Source organism: Anguilla rostrata, chromosome 11, assembly GCF_018555375.3.
Source record: "Anguilla rostrata isolate EN2019 chromosome 11, ASM1855537v3, whole genome shotgun sequence".
In the NCBI taxonomy this organism is placed as follows: Eukaryota; Metazoa; Chordata; class Actinopteri; order Anguilliformes; family Anguillidae; genus Anguilla; species Anguilla rostrata.
Genome location: NC_057943.1, coordinates 196,979 through 216,401, shown reverse-complemented (window position 1 = coordinate 216,401; position 19,423 = coordinate 196,979). Strand labels below are relative to the sequence as shown.

The following is a 19,423-nucleotide window of genomic DNA, read 5'->3' as shown; positions in this document are numbered from 1 at the left end:
CCCACAGTTGTTCGTTTGGCACATTCATGTTTTTGGTTTGGATTTGGATTATGTAATTATTACCGGCATTTAAGATTTATTTGAATCGGACACACTAGTCTCTACACTGTAAATCAATTTTGAAATAAAAGAAAAAAACTAGTATACAATGAAGTGATGTCTACACAGGTTTCAAAATTCGTGAAACATATTTTGATTTTGCACAAGAGGATTTAATGTTCCTCAGGTTGTCAACTAAACATCATGTGTGCACATGCACACACACACTTTCATTTCTTTTGTGACTTTAACCTGTCGATGTCTGTAATATTGTTTTCTCTTTAAGGTAGTGAACCTTGGTCTTTAGCATACTTGTTATAACTTCATAAATCCCTAAATTTTAATCTGGAGGTGAGTTGTACATTTTGACAAAGGTGGATCTAACAGGTTGATCTGCCTATCAAGAATTTGGCGATTTAATATCTTTCATAATAACACATGAAATCAACAAAATTTATTTCACGTTGGACAAGTAAGGGGTTTTACTTTTGATGCACTTGTGTTCGGTATTCAGAGTTCTGGACGTTAAAACGAGGGTGTCAGTTGTTAAAGCCGCTGGATTCAGAAATTAAACATTTTAATAAACTCAATTCAGACTTCCCTGACAACATGGTTGGCTGGAACAAAAGCAGCAAGAACGTGCGTCCAAAGACAATCACGGGTACTAATATGTAAAGAAATGGACTTATGGAGCTCTCCACTGAAGATTCAGGATTCAGAGCCCTACTCCCTACAGGGGGGTTTGGGGGGGGGTGTAAAAGCATTCAGGGGTTCTCTCACTGAATAGAACCCCAAAGAAACCCACCATCGAAAAGAGAAGCATTAAAGCAACGTTTAGAAAAAACAACTTTATTTCACAAAAATAAACAAAACCTAGCTAGCTCTTTAAGCATCATTAATTATTTACATCAGGTTCATTGTGTTCAGAAGCGTAAGTTAGAGATCCAAAGCGGAATGACTCACATTACAGACCAGTTTCACATGCAGGAAAATTCTAATTCTTCAAGAGGTCAACTTTGTGTCATTGATAATTACCAGAAATGCCCCTAGTTTTAACAAAATACAAAATATGGCAGTGCACTAAGGTTGTAGTCTCAAAAGGCTTTCAAAAATAAATCTTTAAATATTAATGTGAATTTATTTAATCATAAAAAACCAAGGCAAAACACTTCTGTCATCAACACTTTTCTCAAGCAAACAGAAAAATTCCAATCCTCATTCACAGATCAGACACAGCTCAGACACAGATCAGTCACAGCTCAGACAGATCAGACACAGCTCAGACACAGATCAGACAGATCGGACACAGATCAGACACAGATCAGTCACAGATCAGACACAGATCAGACACAGATCAGACAGATCGGACACAGATCAGACACAGCGCAGTCACAGATCAGACACAGCTCAGTCACAGATCAGTCACTGATCAATCACAGCTCAGACACAGATCAGTCACAGATCAGACACAGTGCAGTCACAGCTCAGACACAGATCAGACACAGTGCAGTCACAGATCAGACACAGCTCACAGCTGTCTGATGGGCGGATGTGGATGAGAGATCAGTGGCTCCTTCACATTTCTGCATGCACTCACAGGGAGCCCCTTACTCCAGCTCAGAGGAGTTCCTTACTCTGCTCAGAGGAGCCCCGTACTCTGCTCAGAGGAGCCCCTTACTCTGCTCAGAGGAGCCCCTTACTCCAGCTCAGAGGAGCTCCTTACTCTGCTCAGAGGAGCCCCTTACTCTGCTCAGAGGAGCTCCTTACTCGGCTCAGAGGAGCTCCTTACTCCAGCTCAGAGGAGCTCCTTACTCTGCTCAGAGGAGCCCCGTACTCTGCTCAGAGGAGCCCCTTACTCCAGCTCAGAGGAGCTCCTTACTCTGCTCAGAGGAGCCCCTTACTCGGCTCAGAGGAGCTCCTTACTCCAGCTCAGAGGAGCTCCTTACTCTGCTCAGAGGAGCTCCTTACTCGGCTCAGAGGAGCTCCTTACTCGGCTCAGAGGAGCTCCTTACTCTGCTCAGAGGAGCCCCTTACTCCAGCTCAGAGGAGCTCCTTACTCTGCTCAGAGGAGCCCCTTACTCCGGCTCAGAGGAGCCCCTTACTCCGGCTCAGAGGAGCCCCTTACTCCGGCTCAGAGGAGCCCCTTACTCCGGCTCAGAGGAGCCCCTTACTCCGGCTCAGAGGAGCCCCTTACTCTGCTCAGAGGAGCCCCTTACTCCAGCTCAGAGGAGCCCCTTACTCCAGTTCAGAGGAGCTCCTTACTCGGCTCAGAGGAGCCCCTTACTCCAGCTCAGAGGAGCTCCTTACTCGGCTCAGAGGAGCCCCTTACTGAAGCTCAGAGGAGCCCCTTACTCCGGCTCAGAGGAGCCCCTTACTCCGGCTCAGAGGAGCCCCTTACTCCGGCTCAGAGGAGCCCCTTACTCTGCTCAGAGGAGCTCCTTACTCCGGCTCAGAGGAGCCCCTTACTCTGCTCAGAGGAGCCCCTTATACTCTGCTCAGAGGAGCTCCTTACTCTGCTCAGAGGAGCTCCTTACTCTGCTCAGAGGAGCCCCTTACTCCAGCTCAGAGGAGCCCCTTACTCCAGCTCAGAGGAGCCCCTTACTCTGCTCAGAGGAGCTCCTTACTCCGGCTCAGAGGAGCCCCTTACTCTGCTCAGAGGAGCCCCTTACTCGGCTCAGAGGAGCCCCTTACTCGGCTCAGAGGAGCCCCTTACTCCAGCTCAGAGGAGCCCCTTACTCCAGCTCAGAGGAGCCCCGTACTCTGCTCAGAGGAGCCCCTTACTCTGCTCAGAGGAGCCCCTTACTCTGCTCAGAGGAGCCCCTTACTCTGCTCAGAGGAGCCCCTTACTCTGCTCAGAGGAGCCCTTACTCTGCTCAGAGGAGCTCCTTACTCTGCTCAGAGGAGCTCCTTACTCTGCTCAGAGGAGCCCCTTACTCTGCTCAGAGGAGCCCCTTACTCTGCTCAGAGGAGCCCCTTACTCTGCTCAGAGGAGCCCCTTACTCCAGCTCAGAGGAGCCCCTTACTCCGGCTCAGAGGAGCCCCTTACTCCGGCTCAGAGGAGCCCCTTACTCTGCTCAGAGGAGCTCCTTACTCCGGCTCAGAGGAGCCCCTTACTCCGGCTCAGAGGAGCCCCTTAACTCCGGCTCAGAGGAGCCCCTTACTCCGGCTCAGAGGAGCTCCTTACTCTGCTCAGAGGAGCTCCTTACTCCAGCTCAGAGGAGCTCCTTACTCCGGCTCAGAGGCAAAAGGACCTTCAGAGGTTTTATGGAGTTCAGAATATGCTGCACACCACAAAAAAACACATCTTACAGGCTTTAAAAAATTAATCATAAATAAGCTTTTAAGCCACCCACACATCATATAGGGACAGGTTCAGTTATATTATTCACATTAATTGCTACTTTTTTTCCAAAACACAAACATCCTGATATATATTTGATTGACATTTTCAGGTTTCCATATGACAGTGTCAAACTGGAATTCAGTGCATTAATATCCTGAGTTACAGAAGAAGTCGCTATCGATCCCATCATTCCACAGGTTTGGTAATAAGTCTGCAAAGCTTAAACATGTGCAAAGCAATCCATCCATATATGTAAATATGTATATATGGTTAAAGGCAGCATTTTTTTATCTTTTACGAAAATAAGCATTAAAATAATTGCAGCAGAATAAAACACACACTTAATATAAAAAACAAAACCAAGCAAATGTACCCAACTCTTGAATTCAGTTTCCACCCCTTCAAAAGAACTGACACGAACTAAACAGACACGGATCATGTAGACCACTGATTACCGCTCGCAGCATAGCGGTCTGCATGGAAGGCACTTGGGGCTGGAAGCCTTGCAGGTTCTGTGCAGCTGTGGCTGTCTCGTCAGTTACAGTCTAGACAAAAGTCTGGGGGAAGGTGTGGGCCAGAAGAGTCTACTGGGAGTTTCAGCCCAGGGGAGAGTCTATTGGGAATTGTAGTCCAAGGGACAGTCTAGAGGGAGTTATAGTCCATGGAGAGGCTAAAGGGAGTTGTAGTCAGAGGAAAGGCTAGTGGGAGTTGTAGTCTGGGGTGAAGTTAGCAGGAGTTGTAGTCTGGGGAGAGTCTAGCGGGAGTTGTAATCAGGGGAGAGTCTAGCGGGAGTTGTTGTTTGGGGAGAGGCTTGCGGGAGTTGTATTCGGGGGAGATACTAGCGGGAGTTGTAGTCTAGGGAGAGTCCAGTGGGAGTTGTAGTTTGGGGAGAGGCTAGCGGGAGTTGTAGTTGGGGGAGAGTCTAGTGAGAGTTGTAGTCTGGGGAGAGCCTAGCGGGAGTTGTAGTCTGGGGAGAGCCTAGCGGGAGTTGTAGTCTGGGGAGAGCCTAGCGGGAGTTGTAGTCTGGGGAGAGCCTAGCGGGAGTTGTAGTCTGGGGAGTAGAGTCGCAGTTTGGGACTGCCTCTCAGGTCTGCAGGTGAGCTGTTGATGAAAGTACCCATGGCAGGAGAAGCAACACCTGGAAAAGAGCCAATCAGGAAGCAGCAGACAGGATAGTCAGGAGAGCGGAGGCCTACTCTCATCACTTCCTCTTCTGACACCTGCTCCTATGAATTCCGCAGTGCAGACCTGGCTCAAATACTTACTCAAAGTAAGTAAATGATCTGAAGTACCTTCGGTAAAATCCAGCTGAGCGTCAGTCTCAGCTGGAGGAGCAGGCTTTATGCCTGTTTAAGCTCTTTATTACACTCCACTGAGAACGTGGGGATGTGAATGAATACTCATATATTTGAACACTCGTCAAATTCAATGCAAACAAATAATAAGTATCTGAAACAGTTTCATAAAATTAAATTTTATCTGGGCTGATCTGAGGCTGACAAAACTAAGCTAGTAGGGTATCTTGCATAAGCCCGTCTGTCAAAATGAATCACTATCATCCTAAAACCATGTGCAAGTTTTGTGACACAAACATTGAAAGTAAAGTAAAAATTATGTACGAATAAATTTATGAGTGGAACAACTAACGTGTTTAATCTTTTGAAAGCAAAGCCTTTTACCATTGCCCGTATGGACTGTGCTGAGCATCTGAAATCCATTTGAAATTGTATGTGAAAAGCATTTTTGAATATACTGGTGGTATTGAAGAAAAGTATTTATTGTGGGTCTCTTTGTGGGTACCTGAGGAAGGCGGAGTCTTCTGGATAAACGCTGGATGATAAGCCGCTTCCCTTGGGGAAAAGAAGGCGTGGCAGGCTGGAAAAAAAAACAGATTAACCATCAGCACCTCCTCCTCAGCTTCTCTGCACCTCCCCGTCTGAACCTCTCCATCAGCCCCACCCCCTCAGTCTCTATGCCCCTCCCCCTCAGTTTCTATGCCCCTCCCCCTCAGCCTCTATGCCCCACCCCCCTCAGCCTCTCTGCCCCTCCCCTCAGCCTCTATGCCCCACCCCCCTCAGCCTCTCTGCCCCTCCCCTCAGCCCCGCCCCCTCAGTATTACTCACCAATAACAGTGATGGCAGTGCCTGCCAGCAGGGCGAAGAGAGTGAAGAACATAACCTGGTACGAGTCAATCATCTGCTGCAGAACTGTGGGCCCCTCCCACCCTACAGCTGGAGAAGCTGCAGAAAACAGAAGTCAGACTATAAAACCTTAACCTACTCACCCCCACCCACACCCTAACCTACTCACCCCCACCCACACCCTAACCTACTCACACCCACCCACACCCTAACCTACTCACCCCCACCCACACCCTAACCTACTCACACCCACCCACACCCTAACCTACTCACCCCCACCCACACCCTAACCTAATCACCCCCACCCACACCCTAACCTAATCACACCCACCCACACCCTAACCTACTCACCCCACCCACACCCTAACCTACTCACACCCACCCACACCCTAACCTACTCACCCCACCCACACCCTAACCTACTCACCCCCACCCACACCCTAACCTATACCCCACCACCCTAACCTACTACCCCCCCCACCCTAACCTACTCACCCCCACCCACACCCTAACCTACTCACCCCCACCCACACCCTAACCTACTCACACCCACCCACACCCTAACCTACTCACACCCACCCACACCCTAACCTACTCACACCCACCCACACCCTAACCTACTCACACCACCACACCCCTAACCTACTCACACCCACCCACACCTAACCTATCACACCCACCACACCTAACCTATCCTCACCCCCCATTCTGGGGGCGACATAGCTCAGGAGGTAAGACCGATTGTCTGGCAGTCGGAGGGTGCCGGTTCAAACCCGCCCTGGGCTGTCGAAGTGTCCTTGAGCAAGACACCTAACCCCTAATCCCTAACTGCTCTGGCGAATGAGAGGCATCAATTGTAAAGCGCTTTGGATAAAAGCGCTATATAAATGCAGTCCATTTACACCCACCCACCCACCTACTCACACCCACCCACACCCTAACCTACTCATACCCACCCACACCCTAACCTACTCACACCCACCCCCACACCCTAACCTACTCACACCCACCCACACCCTAACCTACTCACACCCACCCACACCCACCTACTCACACCCACCTACTCACAACTCACACCCACCCACTTACTCACACCCACCCACACCCTAACCTAATCACACCCACCCCCACACTCTAACCTAATCACACCCACCCACACCCTAACCTACTCACACTCACACCCACCTACTCACACACACCCACCTACTCACACTCACCTACACCCACCTACTCCCACCCATTCTAACCCTAACCTACTCACACCCACCCACACCCACCTACTCACACTCACATCCATCCACCTACTCACACTCACACCCACCCACACCCTAACCTACTCACACTCACACCCACCTACTCACACACACCCACCTACTCACACTCACCTACACCCACCTACTCACACCCACCCACCTACTCACACTCACCTACACCCACCTACTCACACCCATTCTAACCCTAACCTACTCACACCCACCCACACCCACCTACTCACACTCACATCCATCCACCTACTCACACCCACCCACACCCACCTACTCACACTCACACCCACCCACCTACTCACACTCACACCCACACACACCGACTCAGAGCCACTAAATGGAGGTAATGTAGCCCAGGCTAAAGCTCACGGGATCACAGTAGTAAGGCATATTTCACTGCTATGGACTGCTGATCACAGTCTAATGAAGGTTCCCCAGGTACCTGCTGTCTAAGATGCAGAGGCCTTGCTGAATGCCCATATTACCCCACTTCTCATTTACAAACCATTCCAAAGCAGTTCTGCCAATAGAATTCACTTATTCTGCATTTATGTTATTCCAGAAGGTCATGTGTAAATGTGAGGTAATTAAAGGGGAGAATGCAGTGTTTTGTGATGTGGTGATATTACGGTGAGGAGAGCGTGTGTGTCACTGTGAGGAGAATATAGGTGTCATGGTGAGGTGACCATGCGCATTAGCTGTGGCAGAGCAGCATACCTCGCATGGCAACACTGTGATCTGCTGCAGAGATGATGGTTACTGGCAGGAGGAGGACCTGTCCAGGCGACTTTCTCGTCGTCACGGAGATAACAGATGAGGTGGTGTCCTGGATGGCCAGCCTGGGCTCGGCTATCTTGACCGTAAATCTGGCAAAGCTGGGGTTTCCTGGAAACACTCCCTGCTCCTGGATGACCACAGCTGGGGTGCTAGATGACACCTGAGAAGCAGGAGGCAGAACACAGGTTACACAGGATTCACTGCAGCAATCTGCATGCTACAGTAATATGCTCACTGCAGTAATCTGCATGCTACAGTAATATGCTCACGGCAGTAATCTGCATGCTACAGTAATATGCTCACTGCAGTAATCTGCATGCTACAGTAATATGCTCACTGCAGTAATCTGCATGCTGCAGTAATATGCACACTGCAGTAATCTGTATGATGCAGTAATATGCTCACTGCAGTAATCTGCATGCTGCAGTAATATTCTCACTGCAGTAATCTGCATGCTACAGTAATATGCTCACTGCAGTAATCTGCATGCAGCAGTAATATGCTCACTGCAGTAATCTGCATGCTGCAGTAATATTTTCACTGCAGTAATCTGCATGCTACAGTAATATGCTCACTGCAGTAATCTGCGTGCTGCAGTAATATTCTCACTGCAGTAATCTGCATGCTACAGTAATATGCTCACTGCAGTAATCTGCATGCTGCAGTAATATGCTCACTGCAGTAATCTGCATGCTGCAGTAATATGCTCACTGCAGTAACTTGCATGCTACAGTAATATGCTCACTGCAGTAATCTGCATGCTGCAGTAATATTCTCACTGCAGTAATCTGCATGCTACAGTAATATGCTCACTGCAGTAATCTGCATGCAGCAGTAATATGCTCACTGCAGTAATCTGCATGCTGCAGTAATATGCTCACTGCAGTAATCTGCAGAATGCAGTAATCTGAATCGGTCGCTCACCTCCAGGCTGCTGAGAGAGGCAGGTTGTCCATAAATTATGAGCTCAGCTGACGGGCGGTGGGCACTCAGGAGCAGGTCCTTCTGGTCGGAGTAGAGGCCAGGGCTGATTGGCAGCTGCACACTGATCTGCTCACCAGAGAAAGGACAGCCCTCCACCGCCGCCTGCACCTCCAGCTGAGCCGTGGACAGGGCCAGAGCACGCTGCTGCTGCTCCGTCAGAAGCCGCCAGGAGATGGAGCAGGTATAAAATCCTGGGGGTCAAATCAGAGACACAATGACACGAACACACAGAGACAAAACCATAGAGACAGAGACAAAACCAGAGACACAATGACACAGACACAAGATGGCTCGTGTTACCCCATTTCTCAAAAAACCCACCTCTGACCCCTCCGATGTAATGAATTATCGACCCGTATCGCTTCTACCCTTTCTGTCCAAAACCCTTGAACGAGCAGTTCTTAAACAACTAACCTCTTTTCTCCATGAGAACAACCTGCTAGACCCTCACCAGTCTGGCTTCCGATCCGGGCACTCAACAGAGACTGCGCTCCTAGCTGTGATGGAGGCACTTGCCACTGCAAGAGCCTCATGCCTCTCCTCTGTCCTGATCCTTCTTGACCTGTCTGCAGCTTTCGTCACGGTCAACCATAAAATACTCCTCTCCACCTTGGCTGGGATGGGCATCGCCAGGACTGCCCTGTCTTGGTTCGCTTTCTATCTTGCAGATAGGTCCTACCAGGTCACCTGGAAGGGGTCTGCCTCTGCTTCTCATCCCCTTGTTACGGGAGTGCCGCAGGGATCTGTACTGGGTCCTCTGCTGTTCTCCTTATACACCAGATCTCTTGGTTCAGTTATTAATTCACATGGATTCTCCTACCATTGTTATGCAGATGACACACAACTCTTCTTTTCTTCCCCCCCCTCGGACACACAGGTCAATGATAAGATATCTTCCTGCCTGGCTGACATCTCCACCTGGATGGCCAGCCACCATCTGAAGCTCAACCTCAACAAAACTGAGCTGCTCTTCTTCCCGTGCAAGACCTCCTTACTCCGTGAGCTCTCAATCACGGTTGATGGCACCACAGTGACTGCCTCTCACTCTGCCAAGAGCTTGGGGGTGGTCCTGGATGACCAACTGGACCTCAAGGAGCACATCAAGGCAACATCACGGTCCTGCAGATTCCTTCTGTACAACATCAGAAGGATTCGACCATACCCGACTACGCACTCCACCCAGCTGCTTGTCCAGGCTACGGTGACCTCTCGCCTTGATTACTGCAACTCTCTCCTTGCAAGCCCGCCAGCTTGTGCCATACAGCCACTACAGATGATTCAGAATGCCGCTGCCTGACTCATCTACAACCTTCCCAAATTCTTCCACGTCACTCCTCTGCTGCGATCACTCCACTGGCTACCGGTCGCTGCCAGGATCCGGTTCCTGACCCTTGCCTACACTGCTGCCAACAGGACAGCCCCCATCTACTTGACTCGATTCTATGTGCCTGCTCGACCACTCCGCTCTGCGGCAGCAGGGCGCCTTGTAACCCCTCCCACCCGCCTAAAGGGATCACATGACACTTGTTGCATGTTGCCCCATCCCAGCACTTCTTGGTAATTTGTATTTGTCCTAATACTGTAACTTATTCTTCTGCCTAGTTGGCTTTGCAGAGGTTAGGTCTGAATCGTGTTCACTGTGTGAACTAAACTGTGTTTGTGGCTAGAAATAGCTGTACAAAATAAGTATTGTACCTTACTGAACCTGTGTTCAGCAGTTGTCTATGACCATGAAATGCACTTTTTGTACGTCGCTTTGGATAAAAGCATCTGCCAAATAAATGTAATGTAATGTAACAGACAGAGACAAAACCATAGAGACACAATGACACAGACACACAAAGACAAAACCATAGAGACACAAAGACAAAACCATAGAGACACAATGACACAGACACACAAAAACAAAACCATAGAGACACAGAGACAAAACCAGAGACACAATGACACAGACAGAGACAAAACCATAGAGACACAATGACACAGACACACAGAGACAAAACCATAGAGACACAGAGACAAAACCAGAGACACAATGACACAGACACACGGAGACAAAACCATAGAGACACAATGACAAGAACACACGGAGACAAAACCATAGAGGCACAATGACACAGACACACAGAGACAAAACCATAGAGATACAATGCCACAGACACACATTGACAAAACCATAGAGACACAATGACACAGAACAAACCATAGAGACACAATGACACAAACACACAGAGACAAAACCATAGAGACACAATGACAGACACACAGAGACAAAACCATAGAGATACAATGCCACAGACACACATTGACAAAACCGTAGAGACACAATGACACAGACACACAGAGACAAAATCATAGACACAATGACACAGAGACAAAACCAGAGACACAATGACACAGACACACAGACAAAACCATAGAGACACAATGACACAGACACACACAGACAAAACCATAGAGATACAATGCCACAGACATACAGAGACAAAACCACAGAGACACAATGACACAGAGACACAGAAACAAAACCATAGGAGATGCAGTTCTGCAGAAACACAGTCACAATCTGATGTATGTAACAGCAAACCCCCAGCAAACCCCTGCACCTTTAATGTTTCTGACCTGTGCCGAGCACAGCCCCTCCCCCTTCATGCCTGTGCTGGGCGTAGCCCCTCCCCCCTCACACCTGTGCCGAGCACAGCCCCTCCCCCCTCACGCCTGTGCTGGGCATAGCCGCTCCCCCCTCACACCTTTGCCGAGCACAGCCCCTCCCCCTCACACCTGTGCCAAGCGTAGCCCCTCCCCCCTCACACCTGTGCCGAGCACAGCCCCTCCCCCCTCACACCTGTGCTGGGCATAGCCCCTCCCCCCTCACACCTGTGCCAAGCGTAGCCCCTCCCCCACACCTCACACAGCCTCCCCCCAACTGTGCCGAGCACAGCCCCTCCCCCCTCACACCTGTGCTGGGCATAGCCCCTCCCCCCTCACACCTGTGCCGAGCACAGCCCCTCCCCCTCACACCTGTGCCGAGCACAGCCCCTCCCCCTCACACCTGTGCTTGGCATAGCCGCTCCCCCTCACACCTGTGCTGGGCGTAGCCCCTCCCCCCTCACACCTGTGCTGGGCATAGTCCCTCCCCCTCACACCTGTGCCAAGCGTAGCCCCTCCCCCCTCACACCTGCACTGGGGTCAAAGCCAGTCTGCGTGGTGAAGATGTCGTGTGCAGGAAACTCAATGGAGTCGCTGCTGAACTGCAGCCGGCAGCTGATGCTGGACTGAGGCTGCAGCTGCGGGATGGCGCTGATCTGCGCAGACGAGCAGGACCCTGCAGACACAAAAGGGGGGAGGGGTGCGTACAGGTAGTGGGTGTGGTACAGGTGAGAGGTGTGTACAGGTAGGGGATGTGGTAAAGGTAGGAGGTGTGTACAGGTAGGGGGTGTGGTACAGGTGAGAGGTATGTACAGGTAGGGGGTGTGGTAAAGGTGAGAGGTGTGTACAGGTGGGGGTGTGGTACAGGTAGGAGAGTGGTTAAGGTGAGAGGTGGGTACAGGTAGGAGAGTGGTTAAGGTAGGAGGTGTGTACAGGTAGGGGGTGTGGTACAGGTGAGGGGTGTGGTACAGGTGAGAGGTGTGTACAGGTGGGGGTGTGGTACAGGTAGGAGTGTGGTTAAGGTGAGAGGTGGGTACAGGTAGGGGATGTGGTAAAGGTAGGAGGTGTGTACAGGTAGGGGGTGTGGTACAGGTGAGAGGTATGTACAGGTAGGGGGTGTGGTAAAGGTGGGAGGTGTCTACAGGTGGAGGGTGTGGTACAGGTAGGAGAGTGGTTAAGGTGAGAGGTGGGTACAGGTAGGGATTGGTAAGGCAGGAGTGTGTACAGGTAGGGGTGTGTACAGTGAAGGTGTGTACAGGTAGGGGTGTGGTACAGTTAGAGGTTGTACAGGTAGGGGGTGTGGTAAAGGTTGGAGGTGAGTACAGGTAGGGGTGAGAACGTGAAAGGAGTGTACAGGTGGAGGTTGGTACAGGTAGGGGTGGTACAGGAAGGGTGTACAGGTAGGGATGTAAGGTAGGAGTGTGTACAGGTAGGGGGTGTGGTACAGGTGAGAGGTGAGTACAGGTAGGGGGGTGAGGAACAGGTGAAAGGAGTGTACAGGTGGAGGGTGTGGTACAGGTAGGGGGTGTGGTACCTATCAGGTTGGTGCCTTGCTCGCGGGTGGTGATCAGCACACGAGATTCACTTCCCTCCTTCACTACCGCAGCATGAGCCATGACAGAGGTCCTGGAGGCCACACCCACAACCACCTGCACACATCGGTGTCATTACAATCAGAGACATCAAAATCAGTGACATTAATGCGTAGACTGCAGATGAGGTTCGGTTAACTGACAGGTGCGAGGGAAAGTGAAGGGTGACTGGGAGGTGACTGATGTCCTGATTTACTGTAGGTGATGTGATAATTATGGCTGGGTTTTTGTCATGGTAGTCGCGGGTTAGGGTTAGGGAAACTGTAAAGGGCCTTTCTGTTGGGAAAGCACAGAATGGTCTAGAATGTACTTGTATGATGTAGCATTAAGATTTGTCTTCACTGGAACTAAGGGGCCAAGCCGCAAACCATGACAAACAGCCCCAGACCAAGGGGTGTCCAGATACTTTTGGTCACATAGTGTCTGTCCTATTCATGAGTGCTGCAGAATCATCAGACACAGATGCGTTTACAGGCTGGGGCCCTGTGGCCTCACCTGAAACTCACCTCTCTGTAGGTGGTCTGCTGTCCAGGGATTTCATAGAACACAGTGACAGCGCCAGCATCGCGAGCCACGCCCACTCCTGTGCGAGGGTCCAACTCCAGCACCCCCCCCACTGAGGAACTCCAGGTGCCTGTGAGCCCTGCAGAGAAAAACAACCTTACAACCTGTACCTGCCCCCACCTGCACCTGTGCCCCATCAAATCACCTTACAACCTGCACCTGTGCCCCAACCAATCACCTTACAACCTGCACCTGTGCCCCAACCAATCACCTTACAACCTGCACTTAAACCGCCCAGTTTCAATAAGGATGTGACCAGCCACCTTCTTGATTGACGAGTTGTGTGTTGAAGCAGATGACATCACCCACGACCAGGCTCTGTGCTTCGCTGGGGTGGATGGCGTGTTGCACTGGCAACGCAAGGAAGTCGGCCACGCTTGTCTGCTCCGTGTCCCACACCCCCAGCAGCGTCACACCCACGCTCACCGTCCGCACCGTCAGCGTAGTGTTGTCAGGCCCTCTGCCGACCAGAACCAGGTCATCCCTGAACAGGAATTGAGAAACAGCACACCCTCAGAACTGAGGAGGCAAAGCTTAATCCAACCCCAAACCCAACCTTGAACTCAACTCCAAACTCAACCCCGGACACAACCCTGAACCCAACCCTGAACCCAATCCCGAACCCAATCCTGAACCCAACCCTGAACCCAACCATGAACCCAACCTTGAACCCAACCCTGAACCCAATCCCAAACCCAACCCCTAACCCAACCCCGAACTCAACCTTGAACCCAACCCCGAACTCAACCCCGAACGCAAACCCCAAACCCAACCCCACTCTGTCAAATCTGCTGGAACAGGTACTCTTCACGCCACAAAAGCAGAGCAGAGCCCGCAACCTCACAGCTACTGTGTAGTGCACCTGATGCTGATTGGTCAGTGTGTGGGGCACCTGATGCTGACTGGTCAGTGTGTCGGGTCCTGATGCTGATGGGTCAGTGTGTGGGTCTCTTGATGTTGACTGGTCTGTGTGTGGGTCTCCTGATGCTGACTGGTCTGTGTGTGGGGCTTCTGGTGCAGACTGGTCAGTGTGTGGGGCTCCTGATGCTGATTGGTCAGTGTGTGGGGCTCCTGAGGCTGATTTTTCAGGGTGTGGGGCTCCGGATGCTGACCAACTAAAATAAATTTTCTTGCATATTCTCATGTTTGTAGTTCTTTCATCACATTCTGATGCCTAAGATACAAATGGGTTATAAAGTAAAATTTAAAAAAAGGAAAAACCAATATAAAGTGTCTGTATGAAATCTGCATGGAATGGCATGGATCTTCATTTGTTATGTTTCTCCACTCAGTTATTCATGTTTTTCCTTTAACTTCCTGTCTGTCTGTGAATGGTAGAGTACTTGACATTCACTGAGATTTCAGAAACGAGCATGTTCTCTCAGATGTCTAGACAACCACAACTTGGAAAAACACGATTTTCTTTAACTTGGAGCTGTAAATAAAACAATAACACTGAATCTTCCCCTGGAGTTCTGAGCAGGGTTCTCTCCATTCGCAACAGGGAGGGAAAACACACTTTTCACAGGGAGAAACCGTACTTCAACCAGACAGGGATGCAGCTTCAAAACGGGTCTCAGAGCTGCAAGGACATCAAAGCACATGCCCTCAGACCACAGCTGTGACCGCTGCAAGGACTCCATCCTCTTCATAAACATCTCAGACCACAGCTGTGATCACTGCAAGGACTCCATCTCTTATAACATCTCAGACCCTTGACACTGCAGGACTCACCTCTATACTCTCAGACCACAGCTGTGACACTGCAAGGACTCCATCCTCTTCATAAACATCTCAGACCACAGCTGTGAACACTGCAAGGACTCCATCCTCTTAATAAACATCTCAGACCACAGCTGTGACCACTGCAAGGACTCCATCCTCTTCATAAACATCTCAGACCACTGTGACCACTGCAAGGACTCCATGCTCTTAATAAACATCTCAGACCACTGTGACCACTGCAAGGACTCCATGCTCTTAATAAACATCTCAGACCACTGTGACCACTGCAAGGACTCCATGCTCTTAATAAACATCTCAGACCACTGTGACCACTGCAAGGACTCCATGCTCTTCATAAACATCTCAGACCATGGCTGTGACCACTGCAAGGACTCCATCCTCTTCATAAACATCTCAGACCACAGCTGTGACCCCTGCAAGGACTCCATGCTCTTAATAAACATCTCAGACCACTGTGACCACTGCAAGGACTCCATCCTCTTCATAAACATCTCAGACCACAGCTGTGACCACTGCAAGGACTCCATCCTCTTCATAAACATCTCAGACCACTGTGACTGCTGCAAGGACTCCATGCTCTTAATAAACATCTCAGACCACTGTGACCACTGCAAGGACTCCATCCTCTTCATAAACATCTCAGACCATGGCTGTGACCACTGCAAAAACTCCATGCTCTTAATAAACATCTCAGACCACAGCTGTGACCACTGCAAGGACTCCATCCTCTTCATAAACATCTCAGACCACTGTGACCACTGCAAGGACTCCATGCTCTTCATAAACATCTCAGACCATGGCTGTGACCACTGCAAGGACTCCATGCTCTTAATAAACATCTCAGACCATGGCTGTGACCACTGCAAGGACTCCATGCTCTTAATAAACATCTCAGACCATAGCTGTGACCACTGCAAGGACTCTATCCTCTTAATAAACATCTCAGACCACAGCTGTGACCACTGCAAGGACTCCATGCTCTTAATAAACATCTCAGACCACAGCTGTGACCACTGCAAGGACTCCATGCTCTTAATAAACATCTCAGACCATGGCTGTGACCACTGCAAGGACTCCATGCTCTTAATAAACATCTCAGACCACAGCTGTGACCACTGCAAGGACTCCATCCTCTTAATAAACATCTCAGACCACAGCTGTGACCACTGCAAGGACTCCATCATAAACATGTACGCCAGACTTGGACCTTTCCCAGAAAACGCACTCGACCTGCCTGTTGATGCGAAGGTGAGGGCGGAGGTGTTCGCTCTACCTGTTGGTGGCAAAGGTGAGGGCGGAGGAGTGGGCGTGGAGAATGTGGCCAGTGCTGTCGTGGCAACACACACTGAAGGTGAGCACGGTTCCCAGGGGAACGGCAGAGAGGGTCTCTCTGTTGGCCGTGTGCAGAACCGGGCTGGGACTGAACCGCACGTACGCTACCGGAACCACCTGAAACACACAGTGTGATTGGACAAGTAAACATTCACAGTCCTGTGATTGGACAGGTAAACACACAAGCTGGGTGATTGGACAGGTAAACACACACAGCCAGGTGATTGGACAGGTAAACACACACAGCCGTGTGACTGGACAGGTAAACACACACAGCCGTGCGATTGGACAGGTAAACACACACAGCTGTGCGATTGGATGGGTAAACACACAGCCGGGCAATTGGACAGGTCTGGTTTGATAACATGAAGAATGGGGAAGCCTGTTCCATCTTCTATGCTAACACTCGGGTGAACATGAGGAATTATTTATCTTCCATATGCAACATGCAGAAACTGCAGTTTCAGTTCTGATTGGTGCATGTTATAATGTAACATTCCCCACTATAAGTGTAACCCCCACCTATAAGGACACACCCTCTCTGTTAAAACTGAGTAGTGATACACACCTTCACAGCAAGGATCAGGGTTTGATTGATGCCAAAAGGCTCCTGAGAGGTGACTTGTAGAGAGGCGGAGCCAGTGAGAGAGCCAGATGACAGGTGGCCAGCTTCATCCACCTGTACCAACCCCCCCTTATCAGGACAATCCAGCACAAGGTATGACAGCTTGCCCACTCCGTCCCTGCAACAGAACAGTCAAAGGACACCAGGAAGTTCAGGGCCCAGTCATTACCCAACAGGAAGTACAGGGCCCTGTCATTACCCAACAGGAAATACAGGGCTCTGTCATTACCCAACAGGAAATACAGGGCTCTGCCTTCACTCACAATTCCAGGAAGTACGAAGCACAGAGACAACACAAATGTCCCCAGATGGTCATTCTTGGTTCTCTTTATCAATGTGGTTGGGCAACTGTCAAATCTACTCAGAAATGCATAAAACCTGTGTATTTTACCTGTTAGTCTGAAGCTTTAGTACAGAATTTGGGGACATCCGAATATCCTCCACCTCCACTTCTGGATTCACTAAATGCAGTCTGTCGTACACCTGCACACGACACAACATATCACACACCTGCACAGTACACGAGATGTCACACACCTGCACACGACACTACACATCACACATGACACTACATCACACACCTGCACACACTACACATCACACACCAGCACACAACACTACATCACACACCTGCACACGACACATCACACACCTGCACACAACACTGCATCACACACCAGCACAGTACACCACACATCACACACCTGCACACAACACTACACATCACACACCTGCACATGACACTACATCACACACTGCACACGACACTACATCACACACCTGCACACGACACTACACATCACACACCTGCACACGAACTAACACCTACATCACACACCTGCACACACATACCAACACTGCACACAACACTACATCACACACCTGCACACGACCTACACACACACCTGCACACACCATCACACACCTGCACACACACTGCATCACAACCGCACAGTACACCAATCACACACCTGCACACAACACTACACATCACACACCTGCACACGACACTACATCACACACTGCACACAACACTACATCACACACCTGCACACAACACTACACATCACACACTGCACACAACACTACATCACACACCTGCACACAACACTACATCACACACCTGCACACAACACTACATCACACACCAGCACAGTACACCACACATCACACACCTGCACACAACACTACACATCACACACCTGCACACGACACTACATCACACACCTGCACACGACACTACATCACACACCTGCACACGACACTACACATCACACACCTGCACACGACACTACACATCACACATGACACTACATCACACACCTGCACACAACACTACATCACACACCTGCACACAACACTACATCACACACCTGCACACGACACTATACTACACACACCTGCACACGACACATCACACACCTGCACACAACACTGCATCACACACCAGCACAGTACACCACACATCACACACCTGCACACAACACTACACATCACACACCTGCACACGACACTACATCACACACTTGCACACAACACTACATCAGACACCTGCACACAACACTACACATCACACACCTGCACACAACACTACATCACACACCTGCACACAACACTACATCACACACCTGCACACAACACTACACATCACACACCTGCACACAACACGACATCACACACATGCACACGACACTACATCACACACCTGCACATGACACTACACATCACACACCTGCACACAAGACTACACATCACACACCTGCACATGACACTACATCACACACCTGCACACGACACTACACATCACACACCTGCACACAACACTACACATCACACACCTGCACATGACACTACATCACACACCTGCACATGACACTACACATCACACACCTGCACACAACACTACGCATCACACACCTGCACACACTACGCATCACACACCTGCACACAACACTACATCACACACCTTGCACACAACACTACATCACACACCTGCACACGACACTACACATCACACACCTGCACACAACACTACACATCACACACATGCACATAACACTACAACACACACCTTGCACACAACACTACATCACACACCTGTGCAGAAGACTGATCTGAGAGTTGTGATCTGTACCTGGATCTGGATCTCATCTGAGAGTTCTGCTCCGTTTCCCAGCAGGTGTCCAGCCTGTGGATCTGAGGCTCGGACCGTCACCTTCAGAGCCGTGCGGCCCTTCGATCGCCCGTGGACACTCATGGAGAAGCTGTGCTCCGGCTGCAGCTGCACAGACACCTGAAGGAGAAAAGCAGAGCTGTGCTAAAACAGAGCTGCGCTAACACAGATCTGCGCTAACACAGAGCTGTGC

The 19,423-nt window shown here is 50.2% G+C and overlaps 1 protein-coding gene across 8 annotated transcripts in view; it reads right to left on the bottom strand.

Annotated features, from left to right (window-relative positions):
• Positions 1-867: 867 nt before the first annotated feature.
• The window catches only part of nup210 (nucleoporin 210), a 49,232-nt gene continuing 30,676 nt past the window's right edge, over positions 868-19,423 (bottom strand). Inside the window, exons 28-43 of one of the 8 annotated variants that reach the window (XM_064300321.1) lie at positions 19,192-19,350; positions 17,449-17,540; positions 17,001-17,175; positions 16,374-16,549; positions 13,618-13,838; positions 13,297-13,433; positions 12,733-12,847; positions 11,728-11,874; positions 8,490-8,740; positions 7,506-7,725; positions 5,506-5,622; positions 5,183-5,257; positions 3,246-4,520; positions 3,086-3,152; positions 2,279-2,729; positions 868-1,649 (exon numbers count right to left, since the gene is read on the bottom strand). In XM_064300321.1, the coding sequence (XP_064156391.1) occupies positions 4,417-4,520; positions 5,183-5,257; positions 5,506-5,622; positions 7,506-7,725; positions 8,490-8,740; positions 11,728-11,874; positions 12,733-12,847; positions 13,297-13,433; positions 13,618-13,838; positions 16,374-16,549; positions 17,001-17,175; positions 17,449-17,540; positions 19,192-19,350 (1,989 nt within the window). In that variant the 3' untranslated portion in view covers positions 868-1,649; positions 2,279-2,729; positions 3,086-3,152; positions 3,246-4,416. Of the gene's footprint in view, positions 1,828-2,278; positions 2,730-3,085; positions 3,153-3,177; positions 4,521-5,182; positions 5,258-5,505; positions 5,623-7,505; positions 7,726-8,489; positions 8,741-11,727; positions 11,875-12,732; positions 12,848-13,296; positions 13,434-13,617; positions 13,839-16,373; positions 16,550-17,000; positions 17,176-17,448; positions 17,541-19,191; positions 19,351-19,423 lie in introns of all 8 variants that reach the window. The other 7 variants (XM_064300322.1, XM_064300323.1, XM_064300324.1 and 4 more) reach the window with 7 other exon arrangements.